The sequence below is a fragment of the Cricetulus griseus genome (assembly GCF_003668045.3).
Source record: "Cricetulus griseus strain 17A/GY chromosome 1 unlocalized genomic scaffold, alternate assembly CriGri-PICRH-1.0 chr1_0, whole genome shotgun sequence".
Classification (NCBI taxonomy): domain Eukaryota; kingdom Metazoa; phylum Chordata; class Mammalia; order Rodentia; family Cricetidae; genus Cricetulus; species Cricetulus griseus.
In genome coordinates, this window is record NW_023276806.1 from 13,774,632 (window position 1) to 13,799,304 (window position 24,673).

General features: G+C 38.6%; 1 protein-coding gene across 1 annotated transcript in view; it reads right to left on the minus strand.

The window, feature by feature from the left end:
* Positions 1–24,673, minus strand: part of LOC103158657 (collagen alpha-1(XXIV) chain-like) — a 272,066-nt gene that overhangs the window by 137,054 nt on the left and 110,339 nt on the right. Inside the window, exons 23-24 of the mRNA XM_035450688.1 lie at positions 22,451–22,504; positions 19,262–19,306 (exon numbers count right to left, since the gene is read on the minus strand). Of these exons, the coding sequence (XP_035306579.1) occupies positions 19,262–19,306; positions 22,451–22,504 (99 nt within the window). The remainder of the gene's footprint in view (positions 1–19,261; positions 19,307–22,450; positions 22,505–24,673) is intronic.

Here is a 24,673-nt window from a genome sequence, read left to right on the forward strand (position 1 = left end):
TATGAAAGAGAAGGCATTCTAGCAAGGGGAGTCTGGGAAGGGATGAAGCCAGTCATTTAAGCTGTAGCTTGAGTAGGAAGAGGTCAGCCAGCCACATGAAGAAGGAAGGCAAGGATTCCAGGCTAGTGTAGAGCCTGAGTGAGCCATATAGTCGTGAGGTAAATGAAAGAAGGTCACCGGCAACACCGCTTTGAGGGAATATGACATGGGTTCTCCATGTCTGTATTTGTGAATATTTATTATTCTGTCTTTAACCAATATAGAGAACAAAAAGAACAACACAGAGTGAGTATTAGAACAGGGACACATCCTGTTCTTTCTTAAATTGCAAGGAAGTAGGAACTTCCTACCTTTACTTAAGGACACATAAGAGCTTTCAATAGCTACCAGTTATAAATCCTGCCTAGACAGCATTTTATATAATATATATTTACAAATAGAAGCCAATGAACCATGGCTAATGGGTGACTGGGCAGAATCTAACTAACACACAGTATGATTTTATCCATGCAGGTCCATAGTCATTATCTGTTTCTGGATTTAATTGGCTGGCTATTGAATAATCCTGGATGCAGTAGCATGCATTAGGCATTGTGTGTGTGTATGGTTTCATCATCACAACCACCAACTTTGGTCATGTTAACTGGATTCTCCTTTGGCAGATGCAGTAGATAAGCCATGCAGAGGAGTTTAAACAGTGTGGCTAAGCTTAGATGAACACCTAAGAGTGCTTAAAATGTGAATACTCCAATAGGCATGTGTTGTGTTTTATTCTGAAAACTATCTTTATGTTCTTCAACTATGCACATTTTTTTCTTTTCTATTTAGATCTTTTTAAAAAGATTTATTTATTCAGTATGTATACAGTGTGCTGTCTGCATGTCCACCTGCATACCAGAAGAAGTCACCAGATTTCATTATAGATGGTTGAGAGCCATGTGGGCGCTGGGAATTGAACTCAGTACCTCTGGAAGAGCAGCCAGTGATCTTAAACTCTGAGCTATCTTTCCAATCCCCTCTGTTTGGATCTTTAATCTGCCTGCAGTCTCATTGTCACAAGACTTAAGATGTGGCAGAAATTGTTCCTCTGTCCACGTGTGACTCAGTCCTCACACAGCACACACACAGCACACACACACACACACACACACACACACACACACACACACACACACACACGCACCTTATAAATATAAATAATATAAATATATATAATGCTGCTGTCCCCTATTGATTTGTGGTACAATGATTAGGCATAGCTTATTTCTCATGTTTCTATTCTATTCCATTACCAATTTTCCTGTTTTTCCCCTTTATAAACTTCACTCACTCAACTTTTTTCAAAAGCTTCTATATCTGTGTTTGACTGTCCTTATCGAAACAAGTAAGCTGAGAGAGGTTTAAGACAGTCCTGAGGTCTGAAACACACAGGCTTTAAATACGTTTGCTCCTTAAGTGTATATGACCATTTAATATGACACTATCCACACACTTGGCAATACTAGGTGAATCCATTTTGATTTGAAACCTATCAAGTATCATTAAACTTAACATGCCATTGATGCACCTATGTTTTTATATTTTCAAAAGTAAAAAAAAAAAATCAATAAGCAAATGTGATTTGTCAGTGAATTTGGGAAATATCTCATTTTCAAATGTTAATATGTGAAAAAAGGGCACGCTAGGTTGTGTTATTCAAGATGTCCAGTGCTTATTTCTGTAGAACAATTACACATCCCTAAGTTTCTGTTAAACTTGCCATGGGTCTTACAGTGCTACTCAGCATGGGAAGAAGATTATCATCCATCCTACTCACACTAGGCTTCTCCATGTAGCTTATTTAGAACAAAAAGAAGATGTGAGGGATGACATTTGTCAAACTGCTTTTTAGAGGCCACAGACTAACATGATTCAAAGAGGCTCTTTGTGAGCCTGGGCCTAGAATCCAGATGGCTTGGAACAGATACAGGCAGCTCCCAGTGATTAGGGAGCAAGTGAGAGAAACCTTTGCTATTGCTAGGCACTGATACTTTGAAATTGTGTTTCATCAAAGCATCATTTAGCTACTCTGACAAAGTTGGTAAGATACGGTACTCGTTTACATGAGAAACAACTGGATTTCCCCCTCTTTTATATCCCTGGTGATGCATTCCCAAGGGAACAAGGAACTACCTCAATTATAAAGCCGACTTTCTTAACTGCCTTAGAAGCATAAACAATGAAAACTCTGCATCATCTTACAACACTCAATTTTGTGCTTATTTTGAGCCAGTGGCTAATATTTTCCCAAAGATACAATGAGTTAAAATGTGCATTGACATAAAATTGGAAAACTTGAATCTAGCTCAGATTGCTTATGCGAAAAATGTATTTCAGAAATTGTTGTAATTACTAGAACAATGCAGCATTAGACTACTAACAACAAGATAATTACCATCCACGGTAATAATAAGTAAAAACAAAGAAGAAGATCTTAATGAATATTATTTGGAGGTAAGAAGAGAAAACAAAATAGTTATGATGGAGAAGAGCTGGTCATGTACAAAGAAGTCCAAGGAGCAAAGTTTCAAGGGAAGAAAAAGCATCCTTGTTACAGAAGAACTTGAGAGTGATGAGATTTGGCATTGCAGGGTCAATGGTGACCTTCAAGGACAACTTCGGTAGCTGTTGGACATGGCTGTTGAAGGGTTAACAGTGTTCATGTGAAGGAAGCATGGCGAACAGCTTATGTAGCCAACTCTCTTAAGAAATTTGGCAGCAGAAAGGAGACAGAATTACCATTGGAGAGCATGGTTTGCAAAATGATTCTATTGAGAACAGTATTTCTGCTCTGCCAGCCAAGTAAAAGAAAGCTCATCTATGATAGAAACACTGCTGAACAGAATGCAATTATACGTAAGATGTATTTTCCCTCTGTCTCACAGAATGATTTAAAATAAAACAGCCTGATATGAGTGCCTAATCCATCATAAGTGGTTGGGACCAATACAGTTCTAATAGTAAGGCAATGCTGGCGGGTAAAATCTTTTCCCACAGGCGATTTCCCAGCCAGCTCCCATCTCTAGACAGCCTCTTTGCACTGGAAATTCTTTGCAAGTCATAGAACTCATGCTGGGAGATGTGCATCAGCCAATGACTCCTATATGCTTCTCTTCATCTTTTTATATAGTTATTATTACAAACTCTTTCCAAAGGGAAAGGTCACATTGCCCTGACTTGTTTTCATATTCATTCATGAAACAGGCACCCTATATAAGTGAGACCTAGGACAAGATACGACTCAGAACCAGGAACAAATATATTTCAATTTTCAAGTGTTCACAGGCTAATTGGGTATATGTGAACATAGTTGCAATTCATTTAAGTGGATTACCAATGGACGCTATATTAGAAAATGAAAGATTCCTGGTTTTGTTCCTTTCTATTCATTCTTTTTTCATCAAAAAAAGGTGCTGGGGAAACTGGATGTCCACAAGTAGAACAATGAAACTGGATCCCTGTCTGAAATTCTATATAAAATTCATCTCCAAATGCATTAATGGAAGACCTCCACATGAGACCTGAAACTTGGATACTCTTAGAGGAAAATGTAGAGGAGGTACTTCAGTGAACAGTCACGGACAAAGACCTTCTGAACAGGACCTAGCTGTTCAGGGGATAATGTCAGCCACCAGCAAATGAGAACTCATGAAACTAAATATCTCTGCACAGCCAAGGAGATGGCTAACCAAGTGAAGACAGCTTACGGAAAGAGAGGAAATACTTATGGCTGATACTCTCTATCTATACAGCTTTCATATTGGTGACTTAGTCCTCACATAGCATAATCTCCCTAAAGTAAATGGCTTAAAATAAGGGACCCTTACTTTACCACTGTTTCTGTAGGTCAGAAACTATGGGATAGCTGTGGCTCAGGACTATGACATAATTGTAGTCAGAATGAGATTAGTGAATTTACACCTCTTATGACCTAGTCACACCATATATGTCAGCTATATTCACTAACAGTGTATTAGTCCATCCTATATTCTGTCTGTCTGTCTCTCTCTCCTCTCTAACATGCCCATTGTGCATACATGCACAGAGACCAAGGAAATGATCAACCTCTATTCATCTCTTCTTAACTCCTTTAAGACAGATTCTCTCACTGAGGCTAGGCTGGCCAGCAGGTGAGCTCCCAGGATTCCTGCCTCTGGTCCCCAATGCTGGGGTCACAGGCATGCATAGCTATGCTCAGATTTTTATTTTTACCTGGGTGCCAGGGATTTGAACTCAGGTCCTTTTGCTTTCACAGTACTCCTCCCCACTGAGCCACCTCCCTGCCTCAAGGTCATCCTCCATCCCCAAGGAAGGAAGTTAGAGCACTCTTCTCTGAGGGAAGAATAGCAAAGGATTTATAATATATTTTTAATCAGTCATGATGACTAAATTCTATTGTTAGCTAGCTTTGCTACTATATTAAAACTTTGATTCTTACTCATTATTTACTTTCTGTATTTTTTTTAGGTTGCATCCTTCTATTGAATGATAGAAGGATGATGTACACTTTTCTATAGATTACATGTGTAAAATTTCAATAACTAGGTATCTATTATGTTTAATGTACCATATAAATCAATTTAGAATTAATGAACACCAAGGGAAAGCAAATAACAAAAGCTGCCAAGAGATAAAATGGTACAGAATTCCAGCAAGATTGGGAGTCACAACATATGATAAGTGCTTATCTTTGAAATTTTCCCTGGAACACAGCCATGCCTACTTGCTTATCAACCCTCTATGCCGTTTTTCTCATGATGCAAGTAGAATCTAGTGTAAGACAGACCATATGGCTCACATAGCTCAAATCCCTTCTGTTGTGTATTTACTGGAATACAAAATAGTTGTGGAAGCCATCGTCTCCACCTTTAGGAATTACCAACAACATATGTCTATTGGCAAGGGACACTCATTGATTCCTTTGTAAGCATGGATTCTACATCTAACACACGGTGAGGAACATGAGCTTCAACTAGGAGCTAAAAAACCATGTAATAATTGAAAACATTTCACTTTCTGCAAACTGGGGTATGTAATGGTCTATTTAAAGATTTTGTTAACTGAAGCCAAAATGTGGAAGGCCAAAAAGCCTGATGTGGAATAAATCAACTTTCAGAATCAAGAAGAAATATTATTTTTCCTCCTAAAGTCAGTAAAAACTTTAAAATGTTCTATTTCTATTTTCTTTAGTAACCACATCCTACTGATTCACTTGAATAGTAATATAACATTAGAATATTTCCTAGCTGAAAGAGGTGCTATATGACATTTTTCTAAAAAGGTCCTATACTTAACTACTTTAGAAAGTCACTGTGTCTTAGAGAGGGGTTTGAATGCCTCATCGGAGTTCAGATCTTCAACATATAAAGAACTGTATGACAGGATGAAGAGTCAAAGACCTCAGGGATTTTGACATTTACTCTAAAATACAATTTACAAAGCAAATTCCCTAGAGTTTTGTTCTGTTGCATCTTCTATACCTATTTGCTTTAATATTTTCCTTTCAAAACTACACCCTGACAATTGCAAACTCTACTGAAATGAAGATAATCACTGATATTTGACCAATTTTTACCTTTAAAATGGCAACTTTCCATACCAAACTAGTGTGGACTTTTGGTGACTGGAGAAGCAAAAGTTTAGTCACACACAGAAAATAAATCCATTTTTCTAGCACGAAACGGGGATGCTTGTTCTCACAGGAACTATTTCTCTGCATCAACTCTTCACCTTTCACACCTTTGTCTAAGAAGATGGTTACATGACCTGTTGTTAATTTAGACCAAATGGAAAGTTGGGTGAGAAAGAGCAAGTAAGCCATGCTGTGAGCACCAAAGTAGATTTCCTGTTTCCTTTTCTTTTGTGTGTGTATGTGTGTGTGTATGTATGTATGTATGTATGTATGTATGTATGTATGTATGTATTTACTGTTACGTGTATGGGTGTTTTGCCTGATGTATGTATGTATGTATGTATGTATTTACTGTTACGTGTATGGGTGTTTTGCCTGAATGTATATCTGTGCCCCATATACATTCCCTGTGCCTGCAGAGGCCAAAAGAGAGTGTCAGATATCCAGTACCTGAAACTGTGATAGTCTGTTGGATGCCACCATGTCCATGCTGGGAATCCAGGTTCTCTGGAAGAACAGCCAGTGCTGTTAACTGCTGAGTCATCTTTCCAGCTACAAGAATTCTTTTAAAAAATATGATGAATGTGAAAGACCAGTGAGGACTTCTGGGAGAAATATTCAGTGTACAGATGAAAATGTTGGTCTAGGGCCAAGAAAACCATGGACCAACAGGAAAAAGTGGTAACTAAGATAGAGTGCAGAGGAGTTTCCCTAGAGAATATGCATGTGGAGAGAAGAAAAGACAACGAAAATTTTCAGATTTAATTATGCATAGAAAGTAAACTGGCAAAGGGTGAGTAATGTCTGTTGGTTTTGTTTTTAACAGTTTCCCTCAGACTTTTTATTTTACTGTAATATTAAAGCTTCTACCTGAAGCCTTTCTGATTAATTGTTAATTATCAGTGTCCAAATCACCAATCTTTTGATAATTAATTCATATTTTCAAATGAAATCCATAAGCTCAGAAATTATTCCATGGACAGTATGACTTGGAGCAAACAACTTTTTTGCTTGAATAGATTCATAATATGCTGGTATTGCTAGGGGGTGGGTACAGCTGGAGGAAGGCCACTGAGTTAGCCTTGGGGGACACACCTTTCTATGTCTTCCTATTGTCCCCTTCTCTGCTTGTTGTCTACCAAGATATCAAGAGCAGCCCCAGAACATGCCACCATTGCCACAATGCTTGGCACAGATACATGGGTTCAGCCTTCTTACACTGTGAGCCAAAATAAGAATTCCCACTATTAAATGTTTCTTTCAGGTAATTGGCCACAGTGACACAAAAACCTGGCTAGTATGTTTGCTAAATCCATCACCACTTAGGAAGACAAGACTTTATCACTCTGAATGGTCTAGAAAGCAGAAAGGACACTCCATCTCTTACATCTAGCATACTTCCCAGAAGAATAAGAGAAATATATTTTAGCTAGATCAATACTTCAAGAATAGAGAAGACAATAAGTATATTTTCACTAAATCAATGAGCAAATTAAATAAAGCAGAAGTGGTGAACACAGATACAAATGACCACATCCTTTTATAAGACATGACTCACTTCTTTTTAATCAGCACCTTCCAGGTTAAAGTCTCCACAGACAGACATATCAAAGCCAGATAAAAGTACAAGTAGAAAAGTCTGGCTATTTTGGCCCAGTGTGTGACTACACTGATGGGTCATATGTTACCCAGAGCTCACCAAAGAGATGGTTGGGCAATCGTCTCTTTTAGTGGGAGTGTGGGGAAAACTATGTCCACATTCTTGATGTATTAGTCACACTGACCAAACGCAAGAGAAACTTAAATTCCCAGCTGAGATAAATTTGATGTGCTGAGGACAGTAGGAACCTGGTTCAGTAAAAAACAAAACAAAACAAAAACAAAAACTAGACTTTGGCACTTGTGATGGGGACATCTAGACAGATGTCCTTGAAGAGTCCCAACCATTAGATCCTAACTATTCCAGCTTACAGAAGTGGCCTGTCCTTTCTCATAGCAAGTTAGCAGTCCCCAGCATGCACTGCCCCTTTATGAACACATGTACGCTGATTTTACTATTACTCTTTAATTACTAGATTGCAATCACATGCCACCTAGGAATTTGTTGTCTGTTATAGACAGAATAGGCCATACTCTAGAGAGTAAACGGTCTAGCTACTGTATACTGACAGCAGCTGGGGAGTAGGCACAGGGCCTTACAATATAGGTGCTTCTCTAACACAGCATGAATAAAAATTAGGTATGTAATAAATTAGTTTGTTACCTAAGTTTTTTCTCATTCCTATGACCAAATACTTGACGGGAAACAACAGGGGTTGCTTATGGAGGGAAAGGCGTGATAGTATCTAGTGAAAACGTGTGTATGGTTTGGACTTGACATTTTGGTGGACCTGGAAGAGGAAGAAGAGGAGGAAGAAAAGGAGGAAGAGGGAGTGGCAGTGGCTGCTGTGGCTATAACCTATCCGACTTTCCCCCAGTGAGCCACTTCCATCCACTAAACCTACCTTCCAAGGCTGCTCAATCTTCCAGACAATGCCAAGCAGTTGAGGACCAAGTGTTCAAACACAAGAACTTTTAATGTTGTGGTGTTTCTGAGCACTGAAGATAAACTATCTGTAAACACTGCCTAACGAAAAGAAAAATAATTTTGGGGGAAATCCTAAGCTCATTACTATGTTACAAAAATGTCATAAAATAGATTGTTTCATTTAGACAATATAGCATTATGCGCCACACTAAAGAAAACATACTGCTTATATGCTTAGTTAGATTTAGGCAATAGACAAATATTTCATAATTTTACAGGTCCTTGAGGAATTGGAGAGGCCTGTTTGGGGTTGTAGAGTCTCTACTCCAGGCTCTTGCCATATGGATTCATAAGGTTCCCCACAAAGCGTCACTCAATCGCCTGCCAAATATCCAAGTAGAAATGTCAGCCTCTGACATTTCCCCATCAACTATCTCATTCTTATTCTGTAGGATCAAATGTGCAATCATTGGGAAAAAAAAGCTCACAGTGAAGCCTTACCCCAGGGAGGTCTGGCAACGATCAGGAGGCTATGCCTGGAATGTCTCTGAGCAGATGTGTTAGTCACACTCATGTTATGGGAAACACGAGAAAAGAAAGGTCACTCGTGCTGCATTGAACTTGCCTGGCCGTGAGGCCGATGATGGCTCTCTTGGTAATAAATCAAAGGTGGTAACGTGAATATCGACAGAGCAGCCACCTATCTTTATTGAACTTAGGCTATTTTATTATTTAGTAAGTTGGATAAGAAATAAAAGGAATTGCCCTGCAGTGACAGTTGTGTTGCAATAACATCTACACTGTGCACTCTCCCTGAGACTAATAACTAACAGACCCATTCACACAGAGGGACTGCACTTAAAGCACAGATTATCTTTTTCATATATGAAGGAGAAAATTAATTCTGCATGTCTTTTCAGGCTATTCTTATAGGAAATGTGGTTTTTGTGAGTTCAATACAAAGACACGACTAGAGGGAGAACAATCTGCTCTTTCTTGATTCCCTCACTCTCACTAGCCCCAAATCATTCTAGCTAATGTTGCAGAAAACCATAACAGGAAGTGCCACCTACTAATGCAAAAACTTTAGTTCTGGATTAGCAATTAAATTCTGAAGAAAGTCATCGAACCAGCCTTGATCTCACTTTCCTCCTCTGAAAATCATGTGAGCAAGACCCCTCCTTTTATACCACTCAGCTTTAAAATCCAATTTGCTCATAAAGAAGAACAGTATCATTCAGGTGCTTGAGAAGCATTAGAAACCTTTTTCAACACCCAAGAAAGAGATGCACATTTTCAAAAGACATAGAACTTGAAATTTTCCTATCGAGGAGCTTTATCCAGCATTCTGAATCCAGAGGGTCACCCAGAACCCATTTACTGATAACCTTTATGGCAGGCAGGCAGCCTCTGCGAGATCACTTTCCTCTGAATGCCTAAGCTGGCACCCTAATCCTCTGTGAGGTCTTTGAAGTGGGTTCAGTGTCCTGTACAGTTTGATCTTTTCTTTGCATATGCAAATGACCGTAAATATTTGTAGAAGGAAGGCACCATGTAAATCGGATACTGGTTTCTCAATTAAAATAACTGAAGTTACGGAAATCTCCACAGCATATTTACACAAACAAACCTATGGCCTTGTTTGCCTTAAGTTTCAGAAAGATTAGAATGGAGAAGTACAGGATACGGAGGGATGAAGTTGCCCTCAAGGGACTCTCATTTTCTGCTCGCCATTGACAAGTCTTTCTTCAGTTTTCTCATAGCTGTGCTGTAGATTTCGCAATCACACTTGAATCGTCCTGTGGCACCTTCAGAGCCCAAGGGTAGTGTGGCAGTTTGAATGTAATTGGCCCCCATAAGTTCATAGGAGAGGCCTGGCCTTTTTTGGAGGGAACGTGTCACTGTGGAGATGGGCTTTGAGTTCTCATATATGCTCAAGTTCTCATATATGCCCCACTATCTCAGCTCACTTCTTGTTGCTTTTGGATCAAGATGTAGAACTCTTATCTCCTTCTCTAATACCACATCTACCTGCATCCTGCCATGTCCCATCATGATGATAATGGACTAAACCACTTCACTGTGAGCCAACTCCAATGAAATGTTTTCCTTTATAAGAGTTGCTGTGGTCACACTATCTCTTCTCAGCAATAGAAATCCTAACTAAGACAGGTAGGATAGTGTCTTTGAGGCACAATTCAGAGAAATCTAGAGAGGTCCCATGAAAAGAGAAGACAACTTTTGACAAGATGAGATCACATCTAACCATGGTGCTCATGTATTTCTTGTGTTATGAGCTTCCCTTGTATGGCTTGATCTTATGCTAATGAAAAAATAGAAGAACTGTCTCATAAGCTAGACAGAACCCAAATGCCAAGTATCTCAACTCAACGGGAAGTACTTCATGGTACAAATATTTCCTGGCAATAATCTCAAGTGTTTATTATAGGGAAAATGGTAAATTCCAGTGGCATCATTTGGATTTACATGTTGTCCATATATAAATGCAAATAAATTCATTATGTTTGCAATCAGCAAACACACACAAAATTCAACAAATGGCAGCCACACCACCTGCTGGCTAGCTTGAATCTGTGTTTGGATTTGAAATTGAGAGCCAGAGAAATCACAGTTGTGTTTATTGCTCTTTTTGTTAATGACGAAAGACAAATGGAGCAGGGTGTACATAAGGCAGATGCAGTCAAAGCCGGTGAGGCCCAGATAACGCGTAAGATTTCAGAGCAGGAAGACGAACTACAGCTTGCAGCCCATTCCTGCCAGCTGTCTGTTTTTATAAGTAAAGTTTCACTGGAAACAGGGCCAGGCTCATCCATTCATTGCTGTCTGTGGCTGGGGGTTCACACGACAGCACTGTAGCTAGGGGACTATGACAGAGCCCGTATGGCTCAGGATTTTAAATGTATAGCACCTGGCCCTTTACAGAAATCTTGCTGAGCTCCAGTCTGCGCTATGTATAATGATTCACAGGTAGGCTCTTAGCCCACACATTACACAGGCCACAGACTGGTTTTCAACAGGAAAAGCATGGATGTTTTCCACTAACCTGTTTCCAGACTGTCATTGGGCCATCATGGTCTCTCTATCAACACAGTCATTTCAGCAGGAGGCCCCACACAACCACTTACCACAGACCTTCCATTATTTCCACATGTGAGTTTCTTAAACTCAAAGAATCAACACATTCTCTACCTTACATATTTTCAACAAAACAGAGATCTTTACCATTATATTGACACATAAATATGTATATAAAGAAGATACGATACTAGTAACGAACAAAACTCGTTGCATACAAACACAGCTCAAAAGGAAGACTATTGGAACATCAGTCTAACAAATGCCAGGATTAGACCCCTTCTAGATAAGGACTTAACACACTCTTTCCTCAAAAGCTGTGATCCATACGGTAATATCCACACCCAAGGGAATGGAACTATGTTTTCAACCAAAGACAGAATTTTTCTGTCAACACACATGTTCTTATAAGCCATGCCAAAATAACTTGTACTTCTTGTTCTTAAGAGTATCTTATGTAACAGAGCAAGAGTTTCAATAATATCATATGCATACTTTTGTCATTGTCTACACCAGAAACCACTGAGGGACAAAGTCTTGTTTAATAGCATGTCTAGAAAGTGTTCAATAAGTACTTTTTGATGACAGATAAATAAATGAAGACTGAGGTTCCATCTTTCTTTGGCTATAGAAGTTTTTCTGTTCCTGGAGGCTGAAGAGATGGCTTGGCCAGCAGTTAAGAGTGCATACTGTTCTTACAGAGAACCTGTGTTCAGTTCCCAAAATCCATTGCTGGATGCTAATAACTACAGCTCCGAGGAGATCTGATGTCTCTAGCCTCCACTGGCATGTGTACTCCTGTGTGCACTCATGCACACACACACACACACACACACACACACACACACACACACACACACACACCCTTTTAAATCTTTAGAAGGCATGTTATTCTTCTAAGACACAGGAATACAGGTTCATGGTGAAGAAACTGCTGGGGTGCTAGCTTTTATCATCTTTACAAATGATAAAATTATTTCAAGTCAATTGGGGATAATTTTCTTTACTGATAAGAAACCAATAATTTTAAGGAGCCTATCAATGATACAAAAATTTAAATATCTGTGAGTAAACTTAACATGATAAAAAGATCTCTCCACTGAAAGCTGTAAACACTGATGAAGGAAAGGGAAGATGAAAATAGCTGGTTCAGAAGCATGCATGGCTGAGAAAAATCAACATTATGGTGATGTCTGTCTAACCAAGCAGTTTACAGACCAGTGTAGCCCCTGCTTACACTCCAGCAAGGTTCTTCTTGATGTTTTTTGTTTATTTGCTCTTCTATTTTGGAGACAGCATCTTTTCTGGCCCATTCTTGCTGAGGACAGATTTGAAACCCAGATCCCCCTGCCACTACTTCCTGGGTGCTATGCTGACAGGTGTGCTCCATCACACCAGGCTTCTCATCTAGTGTTTTCTGCCTTCACAGACACAACACTAGACTTTGCAATGGCTTTTTAATCAGATTCATAATGCTATTTCCACATTTCAAGAGTGATATGCTCTGATTTTGGAAAACCGGCTTCTCAAATTTATATTCTCAAGTAGTAAACACAAGTGTTTACTAGGACCGTAGAAGTCTGCAGCCCACCACTAAGCAGCCCCAGGCTAATCTGGAAACATTAGAGAGAACACACTGTATCCCTAACTTCACTACTGTGCTACTTGGCTATAGCAAGTTATTTAAATAGCCAAAAATCAACTTTTTAAAGTATAGAATAGAATAGGATTAATTACATTTACCAAGATACTTATGGATATTAAATAACATAATATAGCCAAAGTGCCTGGTGTATCACAAGTTCTCTGTAATGAGTACCTATTATTTTTTGTAACACACTCAGTTAAAGGCTCATCTGAGGATAGCATTTATTCTTGAGTATCAATTCTGCATAATTTGTCATTACTTCAGAAACATGTCATTCATGCTATTCAGGAGGTTGACATTATTTACAGCTGTGCCCTAGGCATGTGTAGCTTAGAAACTGGAGAGGGTGACTGACATTTTATAAGAAAATGGCAATAAGACTCAGAATTGCTGAGGTCAAGTATAATGTGCTAGCAAAATGTGACATTAGTTTTTCCACTTTGGTTAAACCATGCTCCCACCTTCTGGCTCTCTTCCTTCAGGGAAACAGGGCTTATGATTTAGTAGGTCCCTTTAAATCTATCTATCTCCCCTGTCATGAAAGAAAAAGAGCATGGAACATAATGAAATGAATTTGTAGCAAACTAATTCCATGGTAATTTTACCCAAGAACAGCCCCAGCCATTCCATCAAGTGAGGTTTATGTGGAACACCTCTGAAAACACTTCCAGTTCCTGCACAATATTCTCTGTTTCCATTAAAAATGTTTCCATATTTCTTGCAAACTAATAATACTTGACAATATTTTAAAAGCAACTTGCCAGGTTGGCTTAGGATATTCCAGGGTAAACCTTGGGTTTGCTCTTCCTTTCAAGGAAGCTAAATATTAACTCAGATCTTTCTTGATGTACATCAAAGTCCCACTTAAAGACAGGGCAAATTGGTCGTTACTGTAGCAAAAGAGCCTGGAAGCTGGAGGCTGAAATCTTGGGTCCTGACCTTCCGAACCACAGCTTTCAGGAGATATGAACTGGACACATTTCAAGACAATAGGAAAACTTAGGATAGTCACCTTAAGACTAGAAAATAGGTCTTTAATTAACAAACTTTTGGTTTCTGTTTTTCCCTCAGTTTTCACCCCCTTTTTGGCTTTGAACAAACTGCTTAGAAACCGTCAGGGATCACCTATCAAGGTGTCTGTGATTCTGAATATTTTACAGTGAGAGGGGAATACTTGTCTTTTCACTAGTCACTCACCATTTAGCACAGTAGGGGAGAGAGCAGGGGATAGCTAGGCTGCACAAGGAGTCTCCCTACATTGCTAAGTTAAGAAATGTGTGAAGCAGCTAAGCACCGAGCCAAACTCTTGGAATCCAGTTGTAGAGAAGGAGGAGTGATGAGCAAAGGGGTCAAGACCAGACTGGGGAAACCCACAGAAACAGCTGACCTGAACAAGGGAGAGCTCATGGGCCCCAGACTGATAGCTGGGAAAGCAGCATAGGACTGAACCAGGCCCCCTGAATGTGGGTGTCAGTTAGGAGGCCTGGGGCCTCTGGTAGTGGAACAATATTTATCCCTAGTGTATGAATGTACTTTGGGAGCCCATTCGACATAGAGGGATACTTTCTCAGCCTAGATACATGGGGGAGGGCCTAGGCCCTGCCCCAAATGATGTGACAGACTTTGATGATCCCCAATGGAAGGCCTCACCCTCCCTGGGGAGCAGAAGAGGGGTGGGATGGGGGTTGGAGGGTGGGATGGGAGGAGGGGAGGGAGAGGGAACTGGGATTGACATGTAAAATAAGATTGTTTCTAATTTAAATAAAAAAGAAATGTGTGAAGTCAAATTCAATAAGCTGAGCTACATTTTAAGACATAAATCAGGGTGAGCAGACTGTCAGACAATCATGAATCTCATCAAGTGGGAAGAAATGTGATAACTGAAAATTAATGCAACCAAGGACACTTCATGGAAAATGTTCTCAGAATCTTGTACTTAAGGCAATAGACCACTGATTCCAGGGGGTCACTGGTGATGTTTTTCCAAACGTATCTGCTCTAAAAATCTGACTTCGTGGCTTTGGGCGTCATCAACAGTACAAAGAGTTCCATAGAAGTTACTATCCTGCTCACAGCAATGGTTATGGAAGTCGTTGCCCCTAAACGCTGGCGGTTAAAAGCACTTGCTCCTCTTGCAGCGGATCCAGGTTTGGTTCCCAACACCCATGTTAGGTAACTAACTCATAACCACTGCAACTTCAGCTCCAAGCGCTCTGACACCTTCTTCTGGTCTCTGTAAAAATTTGCATTCCTGTGCAAATACTCCCACCCAGAAACACACATACACACAACTACAGACATCAATAGACTGCCCTGGTTCTGCTTGGCCAGCTTCAGAAGGACGTACTGAGACTGGGAGAGGGGAAAAGCAGCCAAGTCGGCAGAGGGGAGGAAAAGCCAGGTTATTAAACTTCTTAGAACAGAGCCGTGGATTCCTAGAACTGGAATTTTTCTTTGACAGCATATATCCCAGAATGTTCCTGACAAACAACAAATAGTTTAGTAATTTAAAACCAGCAGTATGTTGAGGACTGGCTACACTCCTTCCCTGTTTTGTCTGCACTGATTAATCCTGTAGGACCTAGTTCTTTGCTAGTACTATTAAACTCAGTGCCTTTTATTCTTTAAGCAAGAATTTTAGCTATTTAAGTGACAAGGAGTGAATACTGGTAGAGGTATATCTAAAATATCATAATTTTGAAAACTTCAAGAATACTTGGGAATGCTGAATTCTTGTCCTTGAGTCTCAAATAGTGACATGCCAGGAATTTGAAAACTCTAAAAAACTTTGTTGTTGTATCATTGTTGATGCATAAATTGTACACTGTTGAAGAATATAAGTAGGTACTTAAATTAAAAAATTAACAAGAGAAACCAGGGGCTTATGAGGTGCATTTTAGAAATCAAGTTTGCTATTTTTAATAAGAATAATAAAGGAAATTGGAGACTTTGGGGCCACATTGATAGAAACCAATTTTTGAATAAAAGAGATGGCTGTAAATGAATAGGGACATAAATGTAGACAACACTGCTGTTCTTGATAGGCTCATCAAGAAATTTGGTTCTAATTAGTATGAATAGAGAAAGAAAAAGTCACTCAGTTAAGGCAATGAATTGAAGCATTGCAGTATGCTGGGATATTTCAAATTACAGACATTGTTGTCATGAAGCATAACTGGATATTCTGTATCTTTCTAGAAAAGTTGTTCTTTTGGCAACAAAATTTTAGACTAGAAGTGTATTCATAGAACCTGGAATTTAAGATGATAAAATGAAATATGGAATTACAGAAGTCCCCAAATATTCTTTAGGTAAATTAGATTTTTGATTAGCTCAATAGAGGAAGTAATGTTTTATAGAAGAAAGTCCTTCATCTCATATCTTCAATGAGAAAAATTAACAAAATTGGGAAGGTGCTTTAGTTTGGAAACTTATCAAGTACTCAAAGTTGTAGGGGAAGCTGTAGCCACGCCTGCTTAGGGGCTGGCTAAAGGTGTGCCTGACCACACCTGAGAGGGTGACTTAGAGTGAGAGTTGGTCAGGTGGCTGGTTTCTGGTTTCGGTTTTACTTTTGGCTTGCTGTACAGACTGCTGCCGCACTGGCTGGCTAGGTGGCTTTATAAGTAAGGCTTTTTCCCTATTAAAATCTCTTGTATTTCTACCTGGCTCCGTATTGATAATTTCCCGCCATACAAAGTGTCTTTACAACATCAAGGCCAAATTGTTGTTCAATTAATAATGAAGTATATTAGAGCTAATATTAAACCTATCTGATGCTCACAGTGTCTTTGCAAGATCCAGGCCAGATGGCTTTTGAGCTAAAATTAAAAATGTGAGTATGGCATGAGGTGGAGGCTTGGGTCTTGAACTTGGAAATCTGGGTTTGAATCAAGGTTTAGTTATGTAACTTCAAATCAGTCATTTTCTGTTTTCTGTTTTCCTCGTTGTAAAATCTGTGGGTTGGGGAATCTCTGAAAATTAGATGAAATATCACAGCATTGGCTGATGCCTGAAACATATCACAGGATCAAAAATGCAATTTTTAAGAAAAAATTCCAGTTATAGAAATCTAGCATCATGGTAGTCCATGCCTACTTTGAGCAGCATTGGAAACCATTGGTTCTTATACTGTATGGAAGTAACCCAGAGTGATTAAGTAAATGAGTAACACAAGAAATTTAACATTTCAGTGAAATGTGACATCATGTATTAGCATTTTAACTTTGGATCCCCACTGGTACGTGAATGTGTGTGTGTGTGTGTGTGTGTGTGTGTGTGACACTCTCTCACACATACTTCTCTCTCTGTCTCTCTGTCTCTCTGTCTCTCTGTCTCTCTGTCTCTCTGTCTCTGTCTGTCTGTCTGTCTGTCTCTCTCTCTCTCTCTCTCTCTCTCTCTCTCTCTCTCACACACACACACACACACACACACACACACACACACACACACACGTTTCCTACACAAGTTGACACTCAAATGCCATAATTTAATTCTTGACTAACCACAGAAACAAAAAAGCTTCAATCATATTAGACATTTTGTATAATCTGATCTATGTACTATACTGAAAAGTCTTTTCTTGGCAAAACACAGATAAGGTAATGGTTCCTTGTGATTTAACTTCCCCATCTACTTTTACTGATGCTAATGGTAAAACTAAGACTATTAGAGTATTTTTTTCTTATTAGAACACCTGGATTAGCAACAATAAACAAGTTAAGCTTACAGAATGATTTTGTAGAAAAATATACTTCTTTTTAAGTCTTAAGATACACTAAGGGGGGATTTGCTCACTGAGACAAACTATTTCACTCACTTGCTTTGTGACAATTGATCTTGAATACTGCAAATATTTTCAACCTTGTCGATTCATTACTTTATTATGTAGGTTCACTTGTTAAAATTTTTCTTTTTGTCTATTTGTGTGTATGAAGTGCGCGCGTGCGCGTGTGTGTGTGTGTGTAAGTGCGCGTGTGTGTGTGTGTGTGTATGAAGTGAGTGTGTGTGTGTGTGTGCGTGTGTGTGTATGAAGTGTGCGTGTGTGTGCGTGTGTGTGTGCGTGTGTGTGTGTGTGTGTGTGTGTATGAAGTGAGTGTGTGTGTGTGTGCGCGTGTGTGTGTGTGTGTGCGCGTGTGTGTGTGTGCATGTGTGTGTGTGTGCGTGTGTGGTGTGTGTGTGTGCGTGTGTGTGTGTGTGTGTGTGTGTGTATGAAGTGTGCGCGCGTGTGTGTGTGTGTATGAAGTGCGCGTGCGCGTGTGTGCGTGCGTGCGTGTGAGTGTGTGTGTGTGTGTATGAAGTGTGTGTGTGTGTGAGTGTGTGTGTGTGTGCGCGCGTGTGTGAGTGTGTGTGTGTGTGTGTGTGTGTGTGTGTGTGTGTGTGAGTGTGTACATGCTCATGTGTATATATGTGCTGTATGTGGGTGGAGGCCAGAGGCTGACATTAGGTGTCATAGACATGATTTATGATGGTTTTCCTCATTGTTGAAATAGATCCAAATTAAAATTATTTTAATAAACACAACATAATGTTATATGCAAGGCATAAGAGGTGGCTCAGCTATGTATAATACTCTTGCAGAGGACCCAACTTGAGCTCCCAGCATCCTTGCCCTTGTGACACAGTTCACAACTACCTTACAGAAGCCAGCTCTCTGGCCTTCTACTGGCTGCTGTGGGAACTGCACTCAAAAAACTTAAAACATGTGAATCTTAAAAAATTACACGATGCTTTCTGCTACAACAGTAATGAACTTAAACAAACTACACTCTGATAAAAACACCAATATACTCTACACACCATGCCTTTGATTGATTCCTACCCTTCAAATCTTAAGTCAGATTATCAACACATACCAGTTTGTCATCAAAAAGGATTTTTGTTGTTATTTATTATGTGAGATAGAGTTTGTTATGTAGACCGGGTTGGTTTTGAATTCAGGAACTGCCTGTCTCAACCTTTAAATGCAGAGTGCTGGTATTACAGGCATTTGTCACCAGACCTTGCTCATGCTGTTTTTTTTTTTTTAAAGGTTAATTTTAGAATGAAATCAATGGAACTGAAATGGAATTCAAATACTAAAAAGAAAAAAAATGCCTCCGAGATCATAAACATAGTTTATATTCACTGAAAATATTGACTTTTTCTTTATACCTCTTTGTATTATAGTTTGTAAATGGAATCATTACATATGAGTTTAAATCTGTTGTGAATAAGTTTTATTCCAATTGTTGCTAGTATGATTATGGTTAATAGATCATGGTTAACATAATTCCCAAGGAACACAGATGATGAAAAAAATAAGAGTATAAAGTAAGCTTACTGTTTCACCAATTTTCCCAATATCTCCTTGGTCTCCTACTTCTCCCTGTTGATCAGGAATATAAAATTGCAAAATGACAATTTTTCAATAACAATAACCATGACAAATCATTTGTTTCCATTTCACATAATTATCTTATAATAATAAAAACCAAAGACAATTTTAGTTGTTCAAACTTATAGTATTTTTGTGAAATGTGGCCTTCTTTCCATTTTTATTCAAATAATAATTATCTACATATTGAAGTCACGTTCCCCTATTCATTACTTTAAGTCATTTTAAAGACATATTTAAGGCTGGAGAGATGGCTCAGCAGTCAAGAGTACTGGCTGCTCTTGCACAGGTCAAGGGCTGGATTCCAGCACCCACATGGTTTCTCACAACCATCTGTAAATCCAGTCCCCAGGGGGACCTCATATAAGAGAAGCTTAGGGCTGATTAATGGAAAGTAGAAGACTGACTTTGAGATACCACATACAGTGAATGTGACAGAGATCTACAGTTCTTTTTATTAAAAAATGATAATTTTAAAACTAAAACTAATAATTAAATTTTAGTGTGGAGTACCAAGATGTCAAACAATATGGTGACCCCTGGTGGCATGTGGCATGGACTGGTAGGAACTGAAACATGATGTAAGTGTCAAATACATATCAGACCTCAAAATCATTGTATACATTGGGGATTACCAAGTGTCTCAGCAATATTTGCAATATTGATTACACATGAAAAGAATGACACTTATGCCTTGCATTAATTACATTATTAAAATTAAGCTTATTTTCCCCTCTGAATTCTACACCGTGGCTCATGTCTGTGTTGACTGTTAACATGTCTACAGAGTGTTGCTGATTTTAAGCGCTGGAACCTAATCTCCACCATGATGAATCGTCTATACAAGTTCTCAGTTCAATAAGCATACCTTTAGATGAGTGGCAACATTGTAGGATGCAGTACCTACTTATTGATAAAGAACTCATTTGATGCTTTCGTAGGACAATAGCAGAATAATCATTGACTAATTACTTTTCTTTAGGTAAATATTATCTCAAAATGTCCATAATAAAAGATGAAACATTAATGAATAATTCATCTTCTAATCTGCCTCTTTCCTCTCCCCAAAATTGTCTTCTCCCACCACCAAAGGGGATGTCCTTTTGCTGCTTACAGAAGGTTTGATTGACAATAAAGAGTGGAGGTGGCCCCTTCATCTCACTTTAACATTCAGAGAGTCAGAAGGTAAGGGCAAAAGTAGCCTTGTCTTGGAGAGAAGATCTAGAGGCGAGAGGGGGAAGAAAAGGGAAAGCAGAGGGGAGGCAGGGAGGGACAGATTCGGTGAGAGAAGGGAATAATGGAAGAGATGAGGGAGGGAAGAAGGAAGAGACAAAGACAGGTGATGAAGGAAGGATGGGTGCAGAAAATCAGGGGAGGGAGGGAGAGAGGAAAGCAGGGAGAAGAAGAGAGGAAGGGAGTCAGAAAGAGAGGCAGAAACACTTAGAGATAGACAGAGAAACAGAGACAGACAGACAGAGACAGAGACTAGGGTTGAGTGGAAGGTGCTGACCCTTCACCAGCTCCCAAGTGTTTCCCTGGAATAGCTATGTGGTACACAGGTCACAAGAAGCAGTGACAATAAGGAGGGATTGTCATTGAAGGATTTCTTCAGGTTCCTGGGCAACAAGAACTTGACTTGGCTGCTGGTAAGATTCTAGAGAGGACAGCCTTTCACCAATGACAGGGTAGGCAGCTAGCCAGTTTGTCTACATTGTGGCTCAACACTGAATGTCTTAATGCTATTTGGCAGGATAGAGACTAATCTCAGGAAAGAGAATTGCTTAAGCTCGCTGGTTTCTAATCAGTTTTCTGGAGTTTTTGTGTATGATTTGAGAGAGCCAGGCACACATTTTCCTCGTATGTTTAGTTATCTGCATGTTGATTCATTAAAAATGTGTTGTCTTCATCCTTCATTGACTTGATATCTAGCTTTTTCTTAGGATTTAATGTCATGAAAAGTTATGTGTTTGGTATATATTTGAAACAAGCCTTAACTTGGGAAATTTGGTAATAATACTCTGTAACATGAAAAATAAAAACCCAGAGACTGATATTGGAGTTCAAGCTTCAAACTGAAGATCAGAAAAGCAAAGCAGCCAAGTCAGTAGATCTCACCTCTACCCAGCTGAAATGGCAATCCTGTCTCCACGAATCCTCAGAGGCAAAAGCTCTGAATTCCTGTCTCTTCCTCCTTATATTCCTTTCTCCATCAAGCTATATCCTCCTGTCGCCACCTCCCTAGTGCTAGGAGTAAAGGTGTGTGATCCCAAGTGCTGGGATCAAAGGCATGAGCTCTGTTACTCTTCACTCTTGTTGTGTAGGCCATGGGGGCCATGGACTCAGAGATATCTCCTGATGGACTCAGGACCATGCCTATCTCCTGGGTCCTGGGATTAAAGAGGTGTGCCACCACCGCCTAGCTTCTATAGCTAAGAAGTATGGCTGTCTTTGCTCACTAATAATTCCAGTAATATTTATTAAATCATAAATAATATATTACCTCAGTACTCTTGTTTCTTCCGAGTTTTAAAATTGAAGTTTGAAAATTTAATGATCCCTATAAGCTGTTCTCTTCCATGCATTGAATCTCTGTGTTGTTTTGTAATTGTGGTTGTAAAGAATTATCTAAAACATGGAAGTAAAGCAAGAAACCAAGAATGGTAGCACATCTTTCCAAGGTCATACAGTGATGAAGTCCCCTTACACAGGATGAAGTCCTGTGTAAGGACAGACTCAGGTGGACCCTCGGTTAGGTGTTTATTAAAGAACCTATGCTTAATAAAGAGATAGTAACATATATATTTATTGCCCCATATCTAATCCACAAATATCACCCTAACACATTTTATTAAGTTGCATAAAGTTTATTAGTTTGTATTGCTTTGGATCTTATTTGCAAAAGTTTATAAAATGTATTGCAACATTTCCCTGTTAAATTGTATATCTATACAAATACATTTGTAGCTACATGGCTTATAAATTGCTCTCTGAGCAGTTTTTAACATCTTATTTGTACCCCACAAGTTGAATTTTGCTTATTTAATTTGTATTGATTGATTTTAATTGATAAAAGCCATAACTTTATCCTTTTGAAAATTTATATTTCCAAACTGATAAAAACTTGAGGCACATTACCTTTAAGCCTTCTGGCCCTGGTTCCCCCATATGCCCTTTCCGACCTGGTTTTCCCTAAAGGAAAAAAGAAAGAACAATACTTATAAAATATACTTAGTACTCATCACTTATAAATGTGTCCTGAGGTTTAAGACAGTGGTTCCCCACTTATGATTTGTGAACCCTGTGGGGTCGCATATCAGATATTTACATTATGATTCATAAAAGTAGCAAAATTACAGTTATGAAGTAGCCATGGAAATAATCTTATAGTTGGGGGTCACCACAACACAAGGAACTGTATTAAAGGGTAGCAGCAGTAGAAAGGTTGAGAACACTGGTTTAGGAAATGCAGTCTGTTCTATGAAATGGATGACTTCAATATATTCGATGCTCTCTTAGATGTAGTAACCATTTAGACTACAAATACTCGAGTGTCTCCAATGTGTCAATTGTGAGGATGGAGACAACACTACACTCTCCCCCTAACAGAGCTTATACTTCAGTGAGGATGGTAAAAAATTTAAATGTATAATATATGTGTGCACGTGTAATATACATATATGCATGTATATGCACACACGTTATGTTAGATAGTGGTAAATATGAAGGACAATGAATTAAGCAGAGAAGGGGGATATCAACTCTTGTGGGAGTTTTAATGAATTTTTGTAGGGTTTCTATGGAAGAAGACCTCACTGAGAAGGGGGCATTTGAGTATAGATCTTTAGCTAAGAGTAAAATAATTTATTTCTGATATTGACAATTTTTCAGCAATCCATTTTTTTATTAAAAATGATTAGAAATTGCATTAAAGAAAACATTCCTTTTCATTCTCAATGTCCAACTCCTTCAAGTATCACAGCACAGTATAGACTATCATACTAAACCTACACTGTAAACAGGTACCCCTGGAGCCAATATACTTAGAATCTTGGAAACCAAGCCATTCTCAACCATGATGATGGCATTATGACTTATGGCTCTGTTTAAGCTCCAGCACACTTTTTTTGTGGAAGTAGTTCTGAAAATGTAATATTAAAATCTTATTTTCATATATTATCTTTCAGGGTTTTCAATATTGGGCTGATTCACGTGATATGCTTGCGCCATCCTAGTTCCCAAAGGAATCCTCACCCAACAGAAGTGAAATAATACAGAATATTATAGAGTACAGTTAGTTCTCTTGCTTTCTAGGGAAGTAAATTTTAAATGAGATCAGTTTTACTAGGCTTGACTTTAGCTGTTATATTCTCTTTCTTACAAAAAACAAAATGTTTCCTTTTTAGTGGTATGAAAACAATATGTGTGCCTGTGTGATAAAGGCACAAGAAAATAATTTCTATCTTCTTAAATATAAAGCAAAACTTAAGAATGTGTAATTTGTGACATTCTCAAATAAATAAAACCAGACATATTTCACATGAGTTCAATGTCTCCTAAATATAGCATATATATCATAATTATTTAAAATACAAGCTTTGGTCATACATACAAAAACATTTAAATTTATTTCCAAAACCTAGAAAACAATAGTTTGTCTATCACAAGATGGTACGATCTGATTACAATAAGGGGAAACCGCCCACGAGTTGTCCATAATTTCTATACTGACACATTGATAAATCAGAGTTTTCTGTAAGTATTCTTAAAATTGCTTTATTTGGTATTACTTGGAACCCTTCAAATAATTTTCATGATTCATGATACCATAAGACCACTGGGGAAAGTGATAAGTGGTAATTAATAATATAATCAATGGGTTGAGGATTCAGTTGGGTGGTAGAATTCTTACTTAGCAAGTTCAGGGTCCTGGGGTCAGTTCTCAGCTCTGGGAAAAATATATCTTAGGAAAAATCTAGATACCAGCTTACTTTAATTTGAGAGGTTTTAGGATCATAATTGTTCCAACTTTATTATTGATTAAAATACTGTACTCTTAAAATATTTTAGGACAGCTGTTTTAAAGACAAACACATACAGAAAATTAGTTCAATTAATTAATTTTTGGGAGCATATATATTATATTTTTCTTCAGCAAACACGAAACAAAAAGTAGTTTCTCTTCACCCCAAATTGTATAATTTAATTTTATAATTAAAAAATTTAACCCTTAAAATGTTGATATAATAATATAATTCCAACATTCCTCCCTTCCTTTTCCTCCTTGCAAACCCTTCCTCTGAGACAAGGTATCACTGTATACCCGAGGCTGGCCTGGGACTTGTTGCTGCGCCCAGGCAG